This window comes from Leopardus geoffroyi, chromosome A1, assembly GCF_018350155.1.
Source record: "Leopardus geoffroyi isolate Oge1 chromosome A1, O.geoffroyi_Oge1_pat1.0, whole genome shotgun sequence".
In the NCBI taxonomy this organism is placed as follows: Eukaryota; Metazoa; Chordata; class Mammalia; order Carnivora; family Felidae; genus Leopardus; species Leopardus geoffroyi.
The window spans coordinates 117,202,527-117,220,645 of NC_059326.1; the positions used below are offsets into that span (position 1 = coordinate 117,202,527).

At 39.0% G+C, this 18,119-nt stretch overlaps 1 protein-coding gene across 24 annotated transcripts in view; it reads left to right on the plus strand.

Annotated features, from left to right (window-relative positions):
- LOC123605040 (protocadherin gamma-C4) overlaps nucleotides 1-18,119 on the plus strand; it is a 169,229-nt gene that overhangs the window by 120,200 nt on the left and 30,910 nt on the right. The window contains exon 1 of one of the 24 annotated variants that reach the window (XM_045491368.1): nucleotides 15,039-17,653. The exons of 22 other annotated variants lie outside the window; for them this stretch is intronic. In XM_045491368.1, coding sequence (XP_045347324.1) covers nucleotides 15,224-17,653 — 2,430 coding nt within the window. In that variant the 5' untranslated portion in view covers nucleotides 15,039-15,223. Of the gene's footprint in view, nucleotides 1-15,038; nucleotides 17,654-18,119 lie in introns of those variants that run through there. One more of the 24 variants, XM_045491573.1, reaches the window with a different exon arrangement.

Below are 18,119 nucleotides of genomic sequence, written 5' to 3' on the forward strand. Positions count from 1 at the left end.
ACTGGAAGTTGATCCAAACTTACAAAAAGGCTTGACAATTTTCCAAGGCATAGCAAAGATGTTTGCTCTGTATTATAAATTATAGGATGAGAAAAAGCCAACCCTGTAATTCTCAGCTGTTCTTAATGTCTCAGATTATACTGCATTAAATAAATATTAGTTTCACTATTTTTTTTACTTCCCTGTAGGAGTTTTTAATGTTTTCAAAAACTTTTTTAAAGGTCACAGAACAATTCTAATTTCCTCTATTGATTGTTAAGATTACTTTGCAGTGTCAGTTTGAGTGGTTATTTTTTACAGTCCTGCACAACTGCAAAGTAAGGAATGCCTATATATACTTTTTCACATTTTGTTTTAAAACAATTTTTTAAGTTTATTTTATTATTATTATTTTTTTAAATTTCCTTTTTTCAACGTTTATTTATTTTTGGGACAGAGAGAGACAGAGCATGAACGGGGGAGCGGCAGAGAGAGAGGGAGACACAGAATGGGAAACAGGCTCCAGGCTCTGAGCCATCAGCCCAGAGCCCGATGCAGGGCTCGAACTCACGGACCGCGAGATTGTGACCTGGCTGAAGTCGGACGCTCAACCGACTGCGCCACCCAGGCGCCCCAAAGTTTATTTTATTTTGAGACAGCACGTGAGCAGGGGAGGAGCAGAGAGAGAGAGAATCCCCAGCAGGTCATGCACTGTCAACACGGAGACCAATGCTGGGTTTAAACCCACAAACCAGTGAGATCATGACCTGAGCTGATGCCGAGAGTCAGACGCTTAACCAACTGAGCTACCCAGGTGCCCCTAAAACAATTTTTAATCAGTTTTACTGTGGCGTAATTTATATTTACTGTGGCGTAATTTATATATAAAATGTACCTTTAAAAATTATACAGCTCATTGAATTTTAACAGATGTTTACACCTGTGTAACCATTTATACAGTCAAATTATACAATACTTCTATAACCTCCAAAAGCTTTCTCATGCCCCTTCACAATCATTTACCCACATCACTGGATCTAGGCAACCACTGATCTGCTTCCTGTCACCATAAATTAGTTTTGTCTTTTCCAGAATTTCTTCTAAACAGAATCCTACAACATGTACTTTTTTGTGTCTGCTTTTTTTTCTACATGTTTTTGAAATTCCTTCACACTGTTGTGTGTTCATTAGCTTGTTTTTTTAATTGCTGATTGATAATGCATTGTATAGATACATCACAATTTGTTTATACAGTCACCTGTTAATGGACATGTGAGTTCCCAGTTTGGTGTTATTCTTTAAAAAAATTTTTTTATGTTAATTTATCTTTGAGAGAGAGATAGAGCATGAGCATATGAGGGGCAAGACAGAGAGACACACAGAATATGAAGTAAGCTCCAGGCTCTGAGCCATAAGCATAGAGCCCAGTGCGAAGCTCAAACTCGCAAACCGTGAGATCATGACAGGAGCCGAAGTCCGATGGTTAACTGATTGAGCCAGCCAGGCACCCCTGATGTTATTCTTAATTAAGATGATGTGAACATTTATGTAAAAATTTTTGTGGGCCTATTTTTAGTTTCTCAGGTAAATGCCTAAAAGTACAATTGCTGGATCATATAACATGGGAAATCTATATTTAGCTTTATAAGAAGCTACAAAACTATTTTTCAAAGAGGTCGTACTTTACATTCTCATCGGCATTGTATGACAGCTCTGCTTACTCCATGTTGTCACCAATGCTTCCTGTTAAACTTTTTAATTTTAGCCATTCTAGTGGGTATGTTTTACTATCTCATTATGTTTTTTTTTTTTTTTAACTAAAAGTGTTTTTTTTTTTTTAAATTTTTAGAGGGTAGTGGGGTAGAGAAAGAGAGAGAGAAAGAGAGATAGAGAATCTCACGCAGGCTCCATGCTCAGTGTAGAGCCTGACATGGGGCTTGATTTTACAACCCTGGGATCATGATGAACCAATGTTAAGAGTCAGACACTTAACTGATTGAGCCGCCCCGGCACCCCTATATATGTACGTTTTATTATTTTTGTAATTTTTTTAATGTTTATTTTGAGACAGAGAATGCGATCAGGGGAGGGGCAGAGAGAGAGAGAGAGAGAGAGAGAGAGAGAAAGAATCTCCAGCAGCATGGGCCTTGAACTCACGAACTGTGAGATTATGACCTGAGCCAAAATCAAGAGTCAGACGCTTAACTGACTGAGCCACCCAGGCGCCACTGTATGTTTATTTTAGAATAAACTTGTCAGTAGTACAAAAAACATCTAGTTCATATTTTGAGGAATTGTGTTAAATCTAGAGATCAAAGTGGAGGTAGGGAGGAGTTGATATCTTTAGTATGTTGAGTCTTCTGAACCATGAATATTAGGTTGGTCTCTCCATTAAGTTAAATATTCTTTTATTTCTTTCATCAGCATTTTTAAAGTTTCATTCTGTAAGTTCTATGCATATTTTGTTAGTTATACCTAAGAATTTCATTTTTTGAATAATTGGAAATTGTGTTGAGTTTTTTTAATTATATTTTTTATTTTTTAAAATTTACATCCAAATTAGTTAGCATATAGTGCAACAATGATTTCAGGAGTAGGTTCCTTAGTGCCCCTTGCCCATTTAGCCCATCCCCCCTCCCACAAGCCCTCCAGTAACCCTCAGTTCTCCATATTTATGAATCTCTTCTGTTTTGTCCCCCTCCCTGTTTTTATATTATTTTTGTTTCCCTTCCCTTAGGTTCATCTGTTTTGTCTCTTAAAGTCCTCATATGAGTGAAGTCATATGATTTTTGTCTTTCTCTGACTAATTTCACTTAGCATAATACCCTCCAGTTCCATCCATGTAGTTGCAAATAGCAAGATTTCATTCTTTTTGATTGCTGAGCAATAGTCCATTGTATATATATGTACCATGTTTTCTTTATCCATTCATCTGTCGATGGACATTTGGGCTCTTTCCAAACTTTGGCTATTGTTGATAGTGCTGTTATAAACATGGGGGTGCATGTGTCCCTTTGGAACAGAACAGCTGTATCCCATGGATAAATGCCTAATAGTGCAATTGCTGGGTTGTAGGGTAGTTCTATTTTTAGTTTTTTGAGGAACCTCCATACTGTTTCCAGAGTGGCTGCACCAGCTTGCATTCCCATGTATTGAATTTGTAATTTCAATTTCTACATGTTCAATCATAGTATTTAGAAGTAGATTTTGATATGTTGACCTTGTATCCTATGACCTTACTGAAGTCACTTAGTAGTTCTGGGAGTTTTTTAATAATAGATTCTTTGGAATTTTCTTTGTATACAATGTGCCATCTGCAATAGGGATATTATTATTTCTTCCTTTTAATCTGTATGTCTTTTCTTTGTATTTTCTTGCCTTACTGCAACTGGCTGGAACTTCTAGTATTATATTGACTAAGAATAGTGAGGGGCGCCTGGGTGGCTCAGTTGGTTAAGTGTCAGATTTCGGCTCAGGTCATGATCTCACAATTTGTGGGTTTGAGCCCTGCATTGGGCTCTGTGCTGAATGCTTGCTCAGAGCCTGGAGCCTGCTTCAGATTCTGTGTCTCCTGTCTCTGCCCCTCCTCTGCTTGTGCTCTGTCTCTCAAAAATAAATAAATGTAAAAAAAAATTAATAATAGTGAGAGTAGGCATCTTTGCTTTCTTCTTGATATAAGGGGGGGAATTTAATCTTTCACTCTTAAGTATCATGTTTACTTTAGGTTTGTGTGGATTCTTTCTGTTAAGCTGAGGAAGATCTCCTCTGTTCCTAGTTTTCTGAGTTTTTTAAAAAATAATGAATAGATGTTGAATTTTTTTCATCCTTTTTCTGTACCATTGTATATGATTGCATAATTTTTCTTCTTTAGCTTGTTGATAGGGTGAATAATATTAATTATTTTTCAAATAGTGAATAGTCTTGCATCCCTGGAATAAGCTCCACTTGGTTATGGTATATACTTCTTTTTACATGTTGCTGAATTCCATTTACTAATATTTTATTCAGGATTTTGTATTTATATTTATGTGGGATATTGATTTGTAGTTTTTTTGTGTGCTGCCTTTGTCTAGCTTTGACATCAGCAAAATTGGCTTCATAAAATGAATTAGAAAGGGTCTTCTCCTCTTCTATTTTCTGAAATAGATTGTGTAGAATTGGTGTTAGCTTTTCTTTAAAAATTTGAAAGAATTCTCCAGTGAAACCATCTGGACCTGGAGATTTCTTTGGGGGAATTTTTAAACTATGTATTCAATTTGTCTGCTAGCTATAGGACTATTTTAGATTATCCATTTCATATTGGGTGAGTATTCTAGTGACTTTTGTTTTTAGCATTTTGTATGTAGCAATTGGTCCATTTTATTTAAATTGTTGAGTTTAGGGGTGCCTGGGTGGCTCAGTCAGTTAAGCATCTGACTCTTGATTTTGGTTCAGATTGTGATCCCAGGGTTGTGGGATCGAGCCCTATGTCAGGCTGCATGAGCATGAATCCTGCCAGGGATATTCTCTCTCTCTCTGTCTCTCTGTCTCTCTCTGCCTCTTTCTGCCTCTTTCATAAATAAATAGATAAATGAAAAATAAGTTGTTGCATTTACATGCATATAGTTGTTCATAATATTGCCTTATATTCCTTTTACATGCATACAGTTGTTCATAATATTCCCTTATATTCCTTTTAATGTCTGTGGGGTCTGTAGTGATACTCTGTTTCACTGTAGATATAGGATTGTCCATATTGTTAGAGTTTGTCAGTTTATTGATTTACTAATTTTATTAGTTTTCAAAGCACTAGCTTTTAGTGACATTGATTTTTTTCTATTTTTCTTTTTAGTTTTACTGATTTATATATATCTTTTTAAATAGTTAAATTGGGGTATAATTTATGTATAATGAACTTAACCCATTTTCAGGTAGAGTTAGACAAGTTTTAATAAATTTATTCAGTTGTGCAACCATCCCCACTATCCAGTTTTAGAACATTTTCTTCATCCCAAAGATTTCCTTGGTGTCTGTTTACAGTCAGTTTCCATCCGCAGCCCCAGGCAACCATTGGCCAATTTTCAGTCTCTATAGTTTTTTTCTTTTGTAGAAATTTCACATAAATATAGTTAGACAATATGTAGTTTTTATGTTGGCTTCTTTCACTTGGCACAGTGTTGCTGACATTCATCCATGTAGTATGTATCAGCCCTTAATTGCTTTTACTGTTGAATAGTATTTTGTTGTATGGCTACACCATATTTTGTTTATATAGGTGTCCATTGATAGACATTTGAGTTTCTTCCAGTTTTTGACTATTATGAAGAACGATGAACATTTGCTGCAAGTATTTGTATGAATATATCTTTTAATTTCTCCTAGGTGTATATCTAGGAGTTCAATTTCATTGATATATGGCCTTGTATTTATTAAAATTTCTTTGCTTCTGCTTGCTTTTGCAAAGCAAAAATTTTGCAAAAATTTTTTATTTTGCTCCTTTTTTCTAGTTTCTTGAGGTAGGAACATAGTTTATTGATTTGAAAACTTTTATCTTTAGTGCTATACATTTCCCCGTCAGAACTGCTTTAGTTGCATCCCACAAATTTTGATAAGCGTCTTTTCATTTTTGTTCAGTTCAGTATATTGTTAAATTTCCTTCATGACTTGTTGACCCATGGATTACTTAGAACTGTGTTGTTTTATTTCCAAGTGTTTGGAGATTTTCCTGCTTTCTGTTACTGATTTTCAGTTTAATTCCAGTTTAATTCCATACATATTCTCGCGGGATCTCAAAAGGACATAAGGTAGGATCATAGTTTCTTGGAATTCTTTGTAAGTCTGGCTTGGTTTTGTGGACATAGTTTCCGGGTTCAGGCTCAGCATCTTTACCTTCATTTTGGCTGCTAGGTGTCCTAGATTCCCTGAGCCTTTCCTACAAGTTTGGGTTACCCCTGCCTTCTAAATAATCAATTTTTTAAAGTTTATTTATTTATTTTGAGAGAGAGAGAAAAAACATGTGGAAAGGGCAGAGAGAGAGGCAGAGAGAGAGAATCCCAAGCAGACTTTGTAGTGTCAACACATAGCCCAGTGTGGGGCTTGAACTCATGAACTGTGAGGTCATGACCTGAGCCAAAATCAAGAGTTGGATGTTTAACTGACTGAGCCACCCAGGATCCCCTATAATCAATTATTTTTTAAAGAAACGAGAAAGTGAGAAGAAAAGTTTTTCATATGTAATGTACATTTTTATCTTTGTGTCACTTATTTTTTTACGTAGTCCAAATTTCCATCAGGTGTCAGTTTCCTTCCGACTGAAGAACTTGTTTTAATGTTTCTTGTAACTTTCAGAATAAATCTTCTGGTTACATATTTTCTTGTTTGTCTGAAAAAGATCTTTCTTTCACCTTCATTTTTGAAAGATACTTTTGCTGGATATAGAATTCTAGACTGACAGTTTTCTTTGTTTTAGTTTCTAATAAGAAGTCTACAGTCATTTTTGTTGCTTTGTTTTTACTGTTTTTTTCCCCCTCTGGCTGCTTCTAAATTTTTCTTTTTATTTATGATTTTCAGAAATTTGATAATGATGACCTTAGTGTATTTTTCTTGGTGTTTTATCCTTCTTGGGACTCATTGAGCTTCTTGAGTCTGTCAATGTATAGTTTTCTTTAAATTTAGAAAGTTTTGGGCTGTATTCAAATATTATTACACACACATACACAATTATAAAACTTCAATTTTACTTGTGTTAGACCAATTGACATTTTCCCACAGGTTGCTGAAGCTGTGTTTCTATTTTTTCATTATTTTCAGTTTGTTTTGCTATGTTTTCAAGTTCATTGATCTTCTTTATGTCTAGGCTGCTGTTAATCCCATCTAGTGAAGTTTACATTTCATATACGGTATTTTTCACTTCTAGAAATTTCATTTCATTTTTTCATTTCTCTCCATTTTTCTCAGTAGCTTCATGTTTTCCTTTAAATCCTTGAGAGCATTTACAGTAGCTTTTTAAATTCATTGTCTGCTAATTTAATTACTTTTGTCATTTCTAGTGATGATTTTCTTCCTGGTTTTAAGTCACAGTTTGCTGATTGTTTGCATACCTAGTAATGTTTTTATTGGATGGCAGACTTTGTAAATGCTACATTGTTGAGTGTTTGTGTTTTGTTGTTTTTCTTTAAAAAGTATTGAAATGTGGTGTGCCTGGGTGACTCAGTTGGTTAAGCATCCAACTCTTGGTTTTAGCTCAAATCATGATCTTATGGTTCATGCGATCAAGCCCTGAGTTGGAATCCACGATGACAGCATGGAGCCTGCTTGGGATACTCTCTCTTCCTCTTTCTCTATCCCTCCCCTGCTTGTGCACTTATGCACACTCTCTTCTCTCTCAAAATAAATAAAGAAACAAACTTAAAAAAATAAAATTCTACTTTAAAAAAGTATTGAAATCTGTTTTTTGGAAGGCAGTTAAGTTATTTGCAGATCTGGTTGATCTTTCCAAGGCTTGTTTTAAAATTTTGTTAGAAAAGATTAGCCCTTTGCATTGGGCTAATTAGCCCTACTACTAAGTCACGGTGTTTTTTAGAGTGTTTGTCAAGATTTTTATATTCTGGATGAATGGAATCCAAATATTTCCCATCCCTATGTGAGCTCCAGAAAAGTTTCAGCTAATAGGTCCCTTGTTCTTTGCTCAGCTTCAGGATAATTGTCATTCTGTACACGCTCAGATTATAGTTCATCCAGAGACTCACGGGATCCTTTTCCAGACTTCTGGAGTTCTTTACATAGCTCCGTTCTCTGTTCCACAATTTTTAGCTTCCTCAGTCTTCCTAAATGCTAATTTTTATTCCTCAACTCAGCAAGATCACTATATTATTCTTGGATTTCCCCTTTTTTGCCCCATGGTCTGAAAATTGCCTCCAGGAAAAACATGAGAGATCCTAGGACTCAACTTATTTCTTTTCTTTCTCTTAGTCTTCCACTCCTTTTAAGCCAATGTCTGAAAGCATTTTTCCACATATTTTCATCAGTGTCTAAGTTTTTTATAATGACATGGCTAGTTTCACATGATCAGAAACAAAAATTTTCACTTTGGCTTTTGTACTAACATGCTATATCCTGTAAATCATTCTATATGAATTTATAGAGGTCATTTTTTATAGTTTTCTAAAACTCCATTATATGTGTACATATCATAGTATGTTCAACCAATCTCTAGTGTGCAGTTTAGGTAGTTTCTAATCTTTTTGCATTTACAAATTATTTAAAAATAATGCTGTAATGAATAATCTGGTACATATGTATTTTAAGAATTTTTGAAGTGTATATTCAGGGTAAATTCCTAAAAGTGTGATTACTTGGCCATAGGGTAAATGCATATGTAGGTTTGTTAGATATAACTGTTTTCCTCCATATAGGTTGTACTCTTTTGCTTTCCTACCAGTAGATGAGGATGCTTATTTTCCCACAACCTCCACAACAGAGTATGTCATCAAGATTTTTAATTTTTGCCAATCTGATCATTTAAAAAATCTCAGAGTAGTTTTGATTAGAGTTTCTTTCATTCTGATTGAATTTAAGGATCTTTTCACATTTTTACAAAAGTTTTATTTATTTTTGAGAGAGGGAGAGGGAGTGGGTTTTGAGAGGGAGGGGCAGAGAGAGAGGGAGACAGAGAATCCCAAGCAGACTTCACACTGTCAGCACAGAGCCTGACGCAGGGCTCAAACTCATGAACTGTGAGATCATGACCTGACTTGAAACCAAGAGTCAGATGCCCAACCCACTGAGCCACCCACATGCCCCTTTTTACATGTTTAAGAGCCTGTTTATCTCTTTTAAAAATTGTTCATGTCTTATGTTCATTTTTCTGTATGATTTTTTAGTGTCTTGTCCTAAAATTTTAAAGTTACTTATATATTTAGAGATATTAGCCTTTTGCCCAAGATATAAGTTACAAATATTTTTTTCCCAGTATGTCATTTGCCTTTCAGTTTTGTCTAGGGTGTTTTTTGCATTGCAGTCTTTTTTCCTTTTTATTTTTATGTAATGAAATTAATTCGTATTTTCTTAAATTGCATTTAGGTTTTGAGTCATAGTTAGAAACCCTTGCCCCACACTGAGGTTATAGAAAATTCATCCATTTTCTTCTAATACTTGTATGATTTTTTGGTTTTTACATTTAGATTCCTGATCTGTATGGGTTTTTTTCTTGTGTGTGCTGAGTAATGGATCTAATTTTTATTTTTATTTTTTTTCAAACAGCTGTCCAGTTGTCTCAGTACTGTTTATTAAACACTTTCATCTTTGGGGCACCTGGGTGGCTTAGTCCGTTGGGCATCTGACTTCAGCTTGTGTCATGATCTCACCGTTCGTGAGTTCGAGCCTCGCATTGGGCTCTGTGCTGACAGCTCGGAGACTGGAACCTGCTTTGGATTCTATGTCTCCTACTCTGTCTGTCCCATCCCTGCTTACGTTCTCTCTCTCTCTCTCTCTCAAAAATAAAATAAGTGTTTTTAAAAAAACCTTCATCTTTGTCTCAGTATTTTGAGATAGTATCTTTATTGTATACTAAACTTCTGTATTGATAGAAGGCTTAAAGATCAGAAAGCCACACTTCTTTCTCACTCAAAGTTAATATATTTTGAAGCAAATTACTTCATTTAGAAAAAAACAGCTCAATCACACAAGGCTACCCATTTGTTGAGAACTGATAATAATTTAGGTAAAAATGTAATAGTGTGCTGGGGAAAAATTGAACAGATTCTCTCTAAGGAGAATTTAGGTGTCTTGGAAGATTTTCAAGTGGGCTATTGATAATTTTTGCGGGTAGTTTCCTGGCACATTTGAGTTTATGATCTATTAAACAATAAGGGTACTAATGCGATCAAGACTAGAAGAGAATAGCACTCAAATGGGAAAAGAGGTAAATCTTTTTTTCTTAAACTTTTGATCTCAAAAAGCACTGATTATCATTGTAGTTTTAAAATACTTTGGCAAGATAATTTCTTCTTGTCTGAGGGGAGATAGAATGGAGGTTTTATAAAACTTAAGATTTATAGATCTTTTTCAAATCAAAGTATGCAGAATATTTTTTCACATAAATAAACTTGAGATAAATATTAAGGCTAAACTCTTCAGCTTATTCACCAAATCCTTGAAATACCCACCTGTCTAAATTATGATACATGTTTGATTAACCTATCGGTTATCTGTTTTTTTTTTCAACGTTTTATTTTATTTTATTTTTTTTATTTTTTGGGACAGAGAGAGACAGAGCATGAACGGGGGAGGGGCAGAGAGAGAGGGAGACACAGAATCGGAAACAGGCTCCAGGCTCTGAGCCATCAGCCCAGAGCCTGACGCGGGGCTCGAACTCACGGACCGCGAGATCGTGACCTGGCTGAAGTCGGACACTTAACCGACTGTGCCACCCAGGTGCCCCTTGGTTATCTGTTTTTATACCAGTTCTCTTCACGTGCTCCCTTAATTTGACTTTTGACCTTTGACCTCAGAATGTTCTTCATATAGTCAAATTACATTAAATTGAAAGATTACTAGATGATATTTAGAATTTTAAGGGGGTAATACATTTTTTAACAGTTTCATGAGCAAGATTTTCTGATATTACTGATCCTCTGAGAATGAATAATATTAGGTAGTTACCCAGTATTTAAAAATGATATTAGGGGCGCCTGGGTGGCACAGTCGGTTAAGCGTCCGACTTCAGCCAGGTCACGATCTCGCGGTCCGTGAGTTTGAGCCCCGCGTCGGGCTCTGGGCTGATGGCTCAGAGCCTGGAGCCTGTTTCCGATTCTGTGTCTCCCTCTCTCTCTGCCCCTCCCCCGTTCATGCTCTGTCTCTCTCTGTCCCAAAAATAAACGTTGAAAAAAAAATTAAAAAAATAAAAATAAAAATGATATTAGGACATATTTATGGAGACCTTCCTCTGTGCCAGGCAGGGGCAGCTTCATGAGCGTGTAATCTGTGCGATCACATGGGTCCCCTTTTTAGGAGGGCCCTGCATTTGGGCTAACTCTCTGCTCTTACCATCTTGCCATTCTTAAGTTTTAAATAAGGAAGCTCCCATTTTCATTTTTCATTGGCCTTAAAAATTAAGTAGCCAGTCATAATGATATGTAAGGTATTTGACTCAGGTAGTGGCAGTAGAAAGGGAAAGTAATTTGATAGATTCAGAATACATTTTGGAGGTAGTAAACATTGGCATGTACTGGTAATTAATGTGGGAATGTAGAAAAAGATGTTAAGAATGACTTGGGAATTTCTTTTTTTAAAGATCTTATTTTCAAGTAATCTCTGCACCCAACATGGGCTGAAGCTCACACCTCTGAGATCAAGAATTGCATGCTCTACACACCCAGGTGCCCTGACTTGGGAATTTTTGAGTCAGTGGTTGCCTGAGGCTGGGAGTAGGAGCAAGAATTGATTGCAGACAGGATTAGGGCATTTGGGGGTGATGGGAATATACTAAAACTGGATTGTGATGTTGGTTGCATAATTATAAATTACTGAAAATCATTGTCTAGATGATCTAGATGTCTAGATGAACGCTATGGTAAATATAAAGCTGTTAAAATATTAACAGATTGAGATGCCTGTGGTTATGTCAAGGAGTGCTGTTATTATTCCCATTTTACAGATAAACAAACTGAAAGAGAAGTGAAAAATAGCTTCATGGTTACATAGTTACTAAGTGTAATATCCAGTATTGGAACTCAAGTCTTTTTGACACTAAGGCTTCACTCTTGACAACTATAACATAATCACTTTCTATTTTAAAATTATTTTTGTTGTATCTCATTGATCAGAGGCTCTCTTGAAATTATAGAACAGAAAGGAAAGAGGAAAGAGACTGGAAAATTGTGTTGACCCTTTAACACTGGTGCTTTCATTTCCCCTTAATATAGGTGGCACAGCAAGGCATCCTGTTTTTTTTTTTTTTTCTTGCGTGAGTTGTATTACCACACCTTCTTTGGCTCTTTAGCAAATTATTCAAGTCATTAGGTTACCAAATAGTTTCATTAGGCCCACTGGTAGCTTGAAAGAGTGACTGTATCTTCCAAAAATGCTTACTTGTAGGGAAAGTGGATGCATATAATTGACCATATGTAATCCTTGGTGCATTTCATGATTAGTAGGCCATTGGCATGAAGATTGCTATATATATTTTTTAATGTTTATTTTTGAGACAGAGACAGAGCATGAACGGGGGAGGGTCAGAGAGAGAGGGAGACACAGAATCTGAAGCAGGCTCCAGGCTCTGAGCTGTCAGCACAGAGCCCGACGCGGGGCTCGAACTCACGGACCATGAGATCATGACCTGAGCTGGAGTTGGACGCTTAACCGACTGAGCCACCCAGGCGCTCCGAAGATTGCTATATTAATAAGCATTAAATGTAGAGAGATTTGGTCAAAAGGTACAAACTTTCACTTAAAGATGAATATGTTCTAGGACTCTAGTATACAGAAAGGTGACTCTAGTTAACAGTACTGTAGTATATTCTTGAAATTTGCTGACAGAGGATATCTTAATCATTCTCACCACATATGTGGACACACACACGTACAACGGTAATAAACAGGGGTAATGGATATGTTAACTATATTGTGCTAATTATTTCACAATATAGTAAATTATCATGTTTACACCTTAAACTTATACAATTATATTTATCAATTATACTTTAATAACGCGGGGGGGGGGAGGGGGAAGCATTTAAGTGCCTACTGTGCTAGGTGCCAGGGATATAAATGATCATCAAAACAGGCATAGTCTCTGACCTCCTACAGCTTCTTCTGTAGTGGAAGAAGCAGACATTATACTTAAACAAAACATAATTCTAAAATATTAAATTGTGCTAGACTCAACAAAGGAAAATATAAGGTGCTCTTAGAGCACATAACAAAGAATCCTGGTTTTAACTGGGGTCTAATGGAAGACCTCTATCGTGAAATAACATTTAAAGTGAGTCCTGAAAGAGTTGTAGAAATTAGCGAAGCAAAGGGAGGGAAGGGTAAGCAGCTTTCCTAAGAGAGGAGTAGTCTTTCTAAAAGACTTGGGGCACAAAAAAGCTTGGCTGATGACTATATTATATAATGGAGTATTTAGAGAAGGAGAAGGCATGAGAATTTAGGTACTGTGCAAAGGATTTGGAATTTTATTTCAAGAGTAGTGAGATGCTGCTGAGGAGTTTTCAGCTGGATAATTGTATCATCTAATTAAAATTGTAAGAAGATCTTTTGGCCACTGTGGAGCATGGATCCAAGAGGATTCTGCTGGCTTCTGAAGAAATCTTAAGAATTAACTATGGGCCTTATTATAAATGGGAAAACCATTTCAACTTTTAAAAACCAGTTTTCAAAAGCCATGTTGTAATTAAGTTATTGTGAATGAGAAAAATGATTGGTAAATCAGTCTATCTCTGAAGAAACTGCAAATCAGTGTTTCTAAAACCCTAAGGCACATTCAAATCACACAGGTATTTTGTTAAATTATAATTTAGTCAAGGTAGAGAATTTCTGCATTTCTGCATTTCTAACAAGCTCCTAGGTGATGCCTATGCCATTGGTTCTTGGCTTATACTTGAGTAGCAAGTGACTAGGCCATATTCTGTCTTCTAAATATATATGGAATATATTCTGTCTTTGAATGCCTGTCAACCTTCTCAGTGGCCTGGTCTGTTGTCAAACTATTTAAAACTAAGGGTTTTAAGAGAGAAAGTTTTGAGGACATGGAGAATCAGGTCAAATACGGTTTTTATCTCTTCAGTAAATACCCTCTATACTGTATACTTCTTATCTACCTATCTAATATGTCTGCCTATCCCTTTCAGGGTTCAGTTACACTTCAGAAAGGTTTATATGCACTCAAAGTGATGTCCAAGACAAGTATACAGAAACAGTATGAGGCTCTAAAACTTGGCATCTCGTATTTAATGGGGTAATTTCGATCAGTAATTTGGGCTTACTGTATGCCAGACATTTTACCTGCCAATGTATTCATTTAATAGGGTGGGAACTCAGAAACACTTTTAGGGTAGTTTCTTGCCCAGGGATGTGTTAGCTCTGACTTATTTCATACCTGACTCTCTTATTCATTATCCTAATAAGTGCTATTTGGTTTGTTTCATGAGTTTTAATCCTAAATGTAGAAAACTCTTCAAGGCTCTTTATTTTTTGGGTTAAAGGCTGTGTATTTCTCTAAAGAGTTTATGGAGCATTGCTGCTATATCTTAGTCATTTTATAAAGGTCCCAGGTGATAAACAGGCCTAGATTTTTTTCTTTTTGAGGGGGGAATGGGTATTATCCTTCTTTAGCAATGCAACTTCTCTTTGTGGCATATTAATACAAGATCTTGGGAAGTGGATTGACCATGTAAAGGGAAGCATTTGAAATTATGCTTTATGATTGAGATTATGTTTGTTAGGAAAGATGGGGTAGGGAGTTGTCACATTGCTCCCTGGTTCTTAAGAAATGAGAACTAAACAACATCCAGTTTTAAAAGAAATCTAAATTTTGAATTACATAAAACTGTTAAACCAGATAGTGGTTCCTATTGTTTTCTTTACTGAGAAACAGAGAATTGTACAGTCTCATTTGGTAAGAGAGAACGCTGAAATTAACATTTCCACAGAAATGATAAATGCTCCCTTACATATAGAGTCCAACTGGATAGGCTCTATGCAGCCCTCCAACAAACCATATTTGTGTTTTTCCAGACGGTGTTGTGTCATTCTGGGTTTGTTTGACCCTCTCTTCTTGGGATTACAGACAGCGGTTTAAAAAAATGTGTAATAGGCCTTGGTTTGGTTTGAAAACCTACAAAACAGCCATCTTCATGGCTCTGCAGTTGGCTTTTCAGGCCAGGGTAGGTTGCCGATGTACAGATAACTGCCAAGGCGCTTTGGCCCTAAACTCAGGAAAGAAGCAAAAGGAAAGTGAAGTTCCTGGCGGTAGCGTTTGTCCCGCTCAGAGAGCCCGGCGCTAGCGCATTCTTCGTGCAGTTATTGGCTGGGACTCTGCGTGCCGCTGTCGGCCAATGAAGACGCTGGAGATCTGGCCCTGGCCCGTCCCCTCTCGTTGCCCCGGGATGAGGCAGAGACTGAACAGCCGGTGAGCAAATCAACGGCATCGAGAAAGCCATGTCCGACTCCGTGCCTAGCGCTCAAGCGCTAACCCGCTGAAAGTTTCTCAACGAAAAAGCCGGAAAGATCTGGACTCCGCTAAGAGGAACTGCCTTTGAGTGAGATGGTCCCAGAGGCCTGGAGGAGCGGACTGGTAAGCATCGGGAGAGTAGTGGGAGTTTTGTTTCTGCTTGGTGCCTTGCACAAGGCTTCTGCCATCGTTCGCTATGAGATTCTGGAGGAAAGAGAGAAAGGTTTTGTGGTGGGCAACGTGGTCACAGACCTTGGTTTGGACCTCAGCAGCCTGTCAGCACGCAGGCTACGGGTGTTGTCTGGAGCTAGCCGAAGATTCTTTGAGGTGAATCGGGAGACTGGAGAGATGTTCGTGAACGACCGCCTGGATCGGGAGGAGCTTTGTGGGACAGTGCCCTCCTGCACTGTAACTCTGGAGCTGGTGGTGGAGACCCCACTAGAGCTGTTAAGGGCGGAAGTGGTGATCCAGGATATCAATGACAACAATCCCACATTCCCTACCCGGGAAATGAAATTGGAGATTAGCGAGGCCGTGGCGCCAGGCACGCGCTTTCCGCTGGAGAGCGCGCATGATCCCGATATAGGAAGCAACTCTTTACAAACCTATGAGCTGAGCCTAAATGAGTACTTTGCGCTTCGCGTTCAGACGCGAGAGGACGGCACCAAGTACGCGGAGTTGGTGCTGGAGCGTGCCCTTGATTGGGAGCGAGAGCCAAGTCTCCAGGTGGTGCTGACGGCTTTGGATGGAGGCACCCCGGCTCGCTCCGCCACCCTTCCCATTCGCATCACCGTGCTGGACGCGAATGACAATGCACCTGCCTTCAATCAGTCTTTATACCGTGCGCGAGTCCTGGAGGATGCGCCGCCGGGTACTGTCGTGGTGCGAGTTCATGCAACTGATCTGGATGAAGGCCCCAATGGTGAAATCATTTACTCTTTTGGCAGCCATAACCGCGCAGGTGTGCGAGACCTATTCTCCTTAGACCTTGTAAGTGGGGTGCTGACAATCAGAGGTCGCCTCGACTTTGAAGACACAAAACTCCACGAGATTTACATACAGGCCAAAGACAAAGGCGCCAATCCCGAAGGAGCACATTGCAAAGTTTTGGTAGAGGTTGTGGACGTGAATGACAATGCCCCAGAGATTACAGTCACCTCTGTGTACAGCCCAGTTCCCGAGGATGCCCCTCTTGGAACTGTCATTGCTTTGCTCAGTGTGATTGATCTGGATGCTGGGGAGAATGGATTGGTGTCTTGCGAGGTTCCACCAGGTCTCCCCTTTAGCCTTACTTCTTCCCTCAAGAATTACTTTACTTTGAAAACCAGCGCAGCCCTGGATCGTGAGACTGTCCCAGAATACAACCTCAGCATCACTGCTCGAGATGCTGGAACTCCTTCCCTCTCAGCCCTTACAATCGTGCAGGTACGAGTGTCTGACATCAATGACAACCCTCCACAGTCTTCCCAGTCCTCCTATGATGTTTATGTTGAGGAAAATAACATCCCCGGGGTTCCAATACTAAATCTAAGTGTCTGGGACCCTGATGCCCCGCAGAATGCTCGCCTTTCCTTCTTTCTCTTGGAACAAGAAGCTGAAACTGGGCTAGTGGGCCACTATTTCACGATAAATCGTGACACTGGCATCGTGTCATCTGTAGTGCCCCTGGACTATGAAGATCGGCGAGAATTTGAAATAACAGTTCATGTCAGCGATGGGGGCACTCCAGTCCTGACCACCAACATTAGTGTGAACATATTTGTCACTGATCGCAATGACAATGCCCCCCAGGTCTTATACCCCCGGCCTGGCCGGAGCTCAATGGAGATGCTGCCCAGAGGTACCGCTGCTGGCTATGTGGTCACTCGGGTGGTAGGCTGGGACCCGGATGCCGGGCACAATGCCTGGCTCTCCTACAGCCTCTTGGGAGCTTCCAACCAGAGCCTTTTTGCTGTGGGGCTTCACACGGGTCAAGTCAGCACTTCCCGCCCAGTTCAGGACACAGATGTGCCCAGGCAGACTCTTATGGTCTTGATCAAAGACAATGGGGAGCCATCACTGTCCACCACGGCAACCCTGACTGTGTCAGTAACCGAGGAATCTCCTGAAGCCCGGGCTGAATTCCCCTCTGGCTCTGCCCCTCGGGAGCAGAATAAAAATCTCACCTTTTATCTACTCCTCTCTCTAATCCTGGTTTCTGTGGGGTTTGCAGTCACAGTATTGGGAGTGATCATATTCAAAGTTTACAAGTGGAAACAGTCGAGGGATCTGTACAGAGCTCCTGTGAGCTCCCTGTACCGAACACCAGGGTCCTCTCTGCATGCAGACGCTGTGCGGGGAGGTCTGATGCCACCGCACCTTTACCATCAGGTGTACCTCACCACCGACTCACGCCGCAGCGACCCACTGTTGAAGAAACCTGGTGCTGCCAGCCCACTGGCCAGCCGCCAGAACACACTGCGGAGCTGTGATCCAGTGTTCTATAGGCAAGTGTTGGGTGCAGAGAGCTCCCCTCCAGGACAGGTAAGGGTTAGCATCCCAGAATGATATTAATGCTTTTTGATGCCTGGACCATGTTCAGAAAGGGATGGAGCTGTTGTTTTAGTGATGAAGATGTTTTCCTAATGATGCATCTACTTTTTCACCTTGCCCTGTGTAGATCAAACATCATGCATTTGTGAAGGGGATGGCGTGGTTAGAGTGTGGTTTGTGGTCCCACATGGTGTAGAATTAACTGACTCCTGTGTGGCCCCAATTCACACCTTCAGCACTCACTTGCCATCACAACTAACCAATCTTGCTAAGAGGCCATTAAATTATAACCCAAGATCTCAGCCCTCAGAGCTTAGTTTGGTGTCATTTGCAATGACAGCAAGCTGAGCTGCTAGATACCTCTAACAAGTGGCAGATGCTAGGAATACAACAACCACCTCATTTATTTGTCTTTGTTTTGATTGCAACATCTGCATTAAAACTAATGGTCCACTGA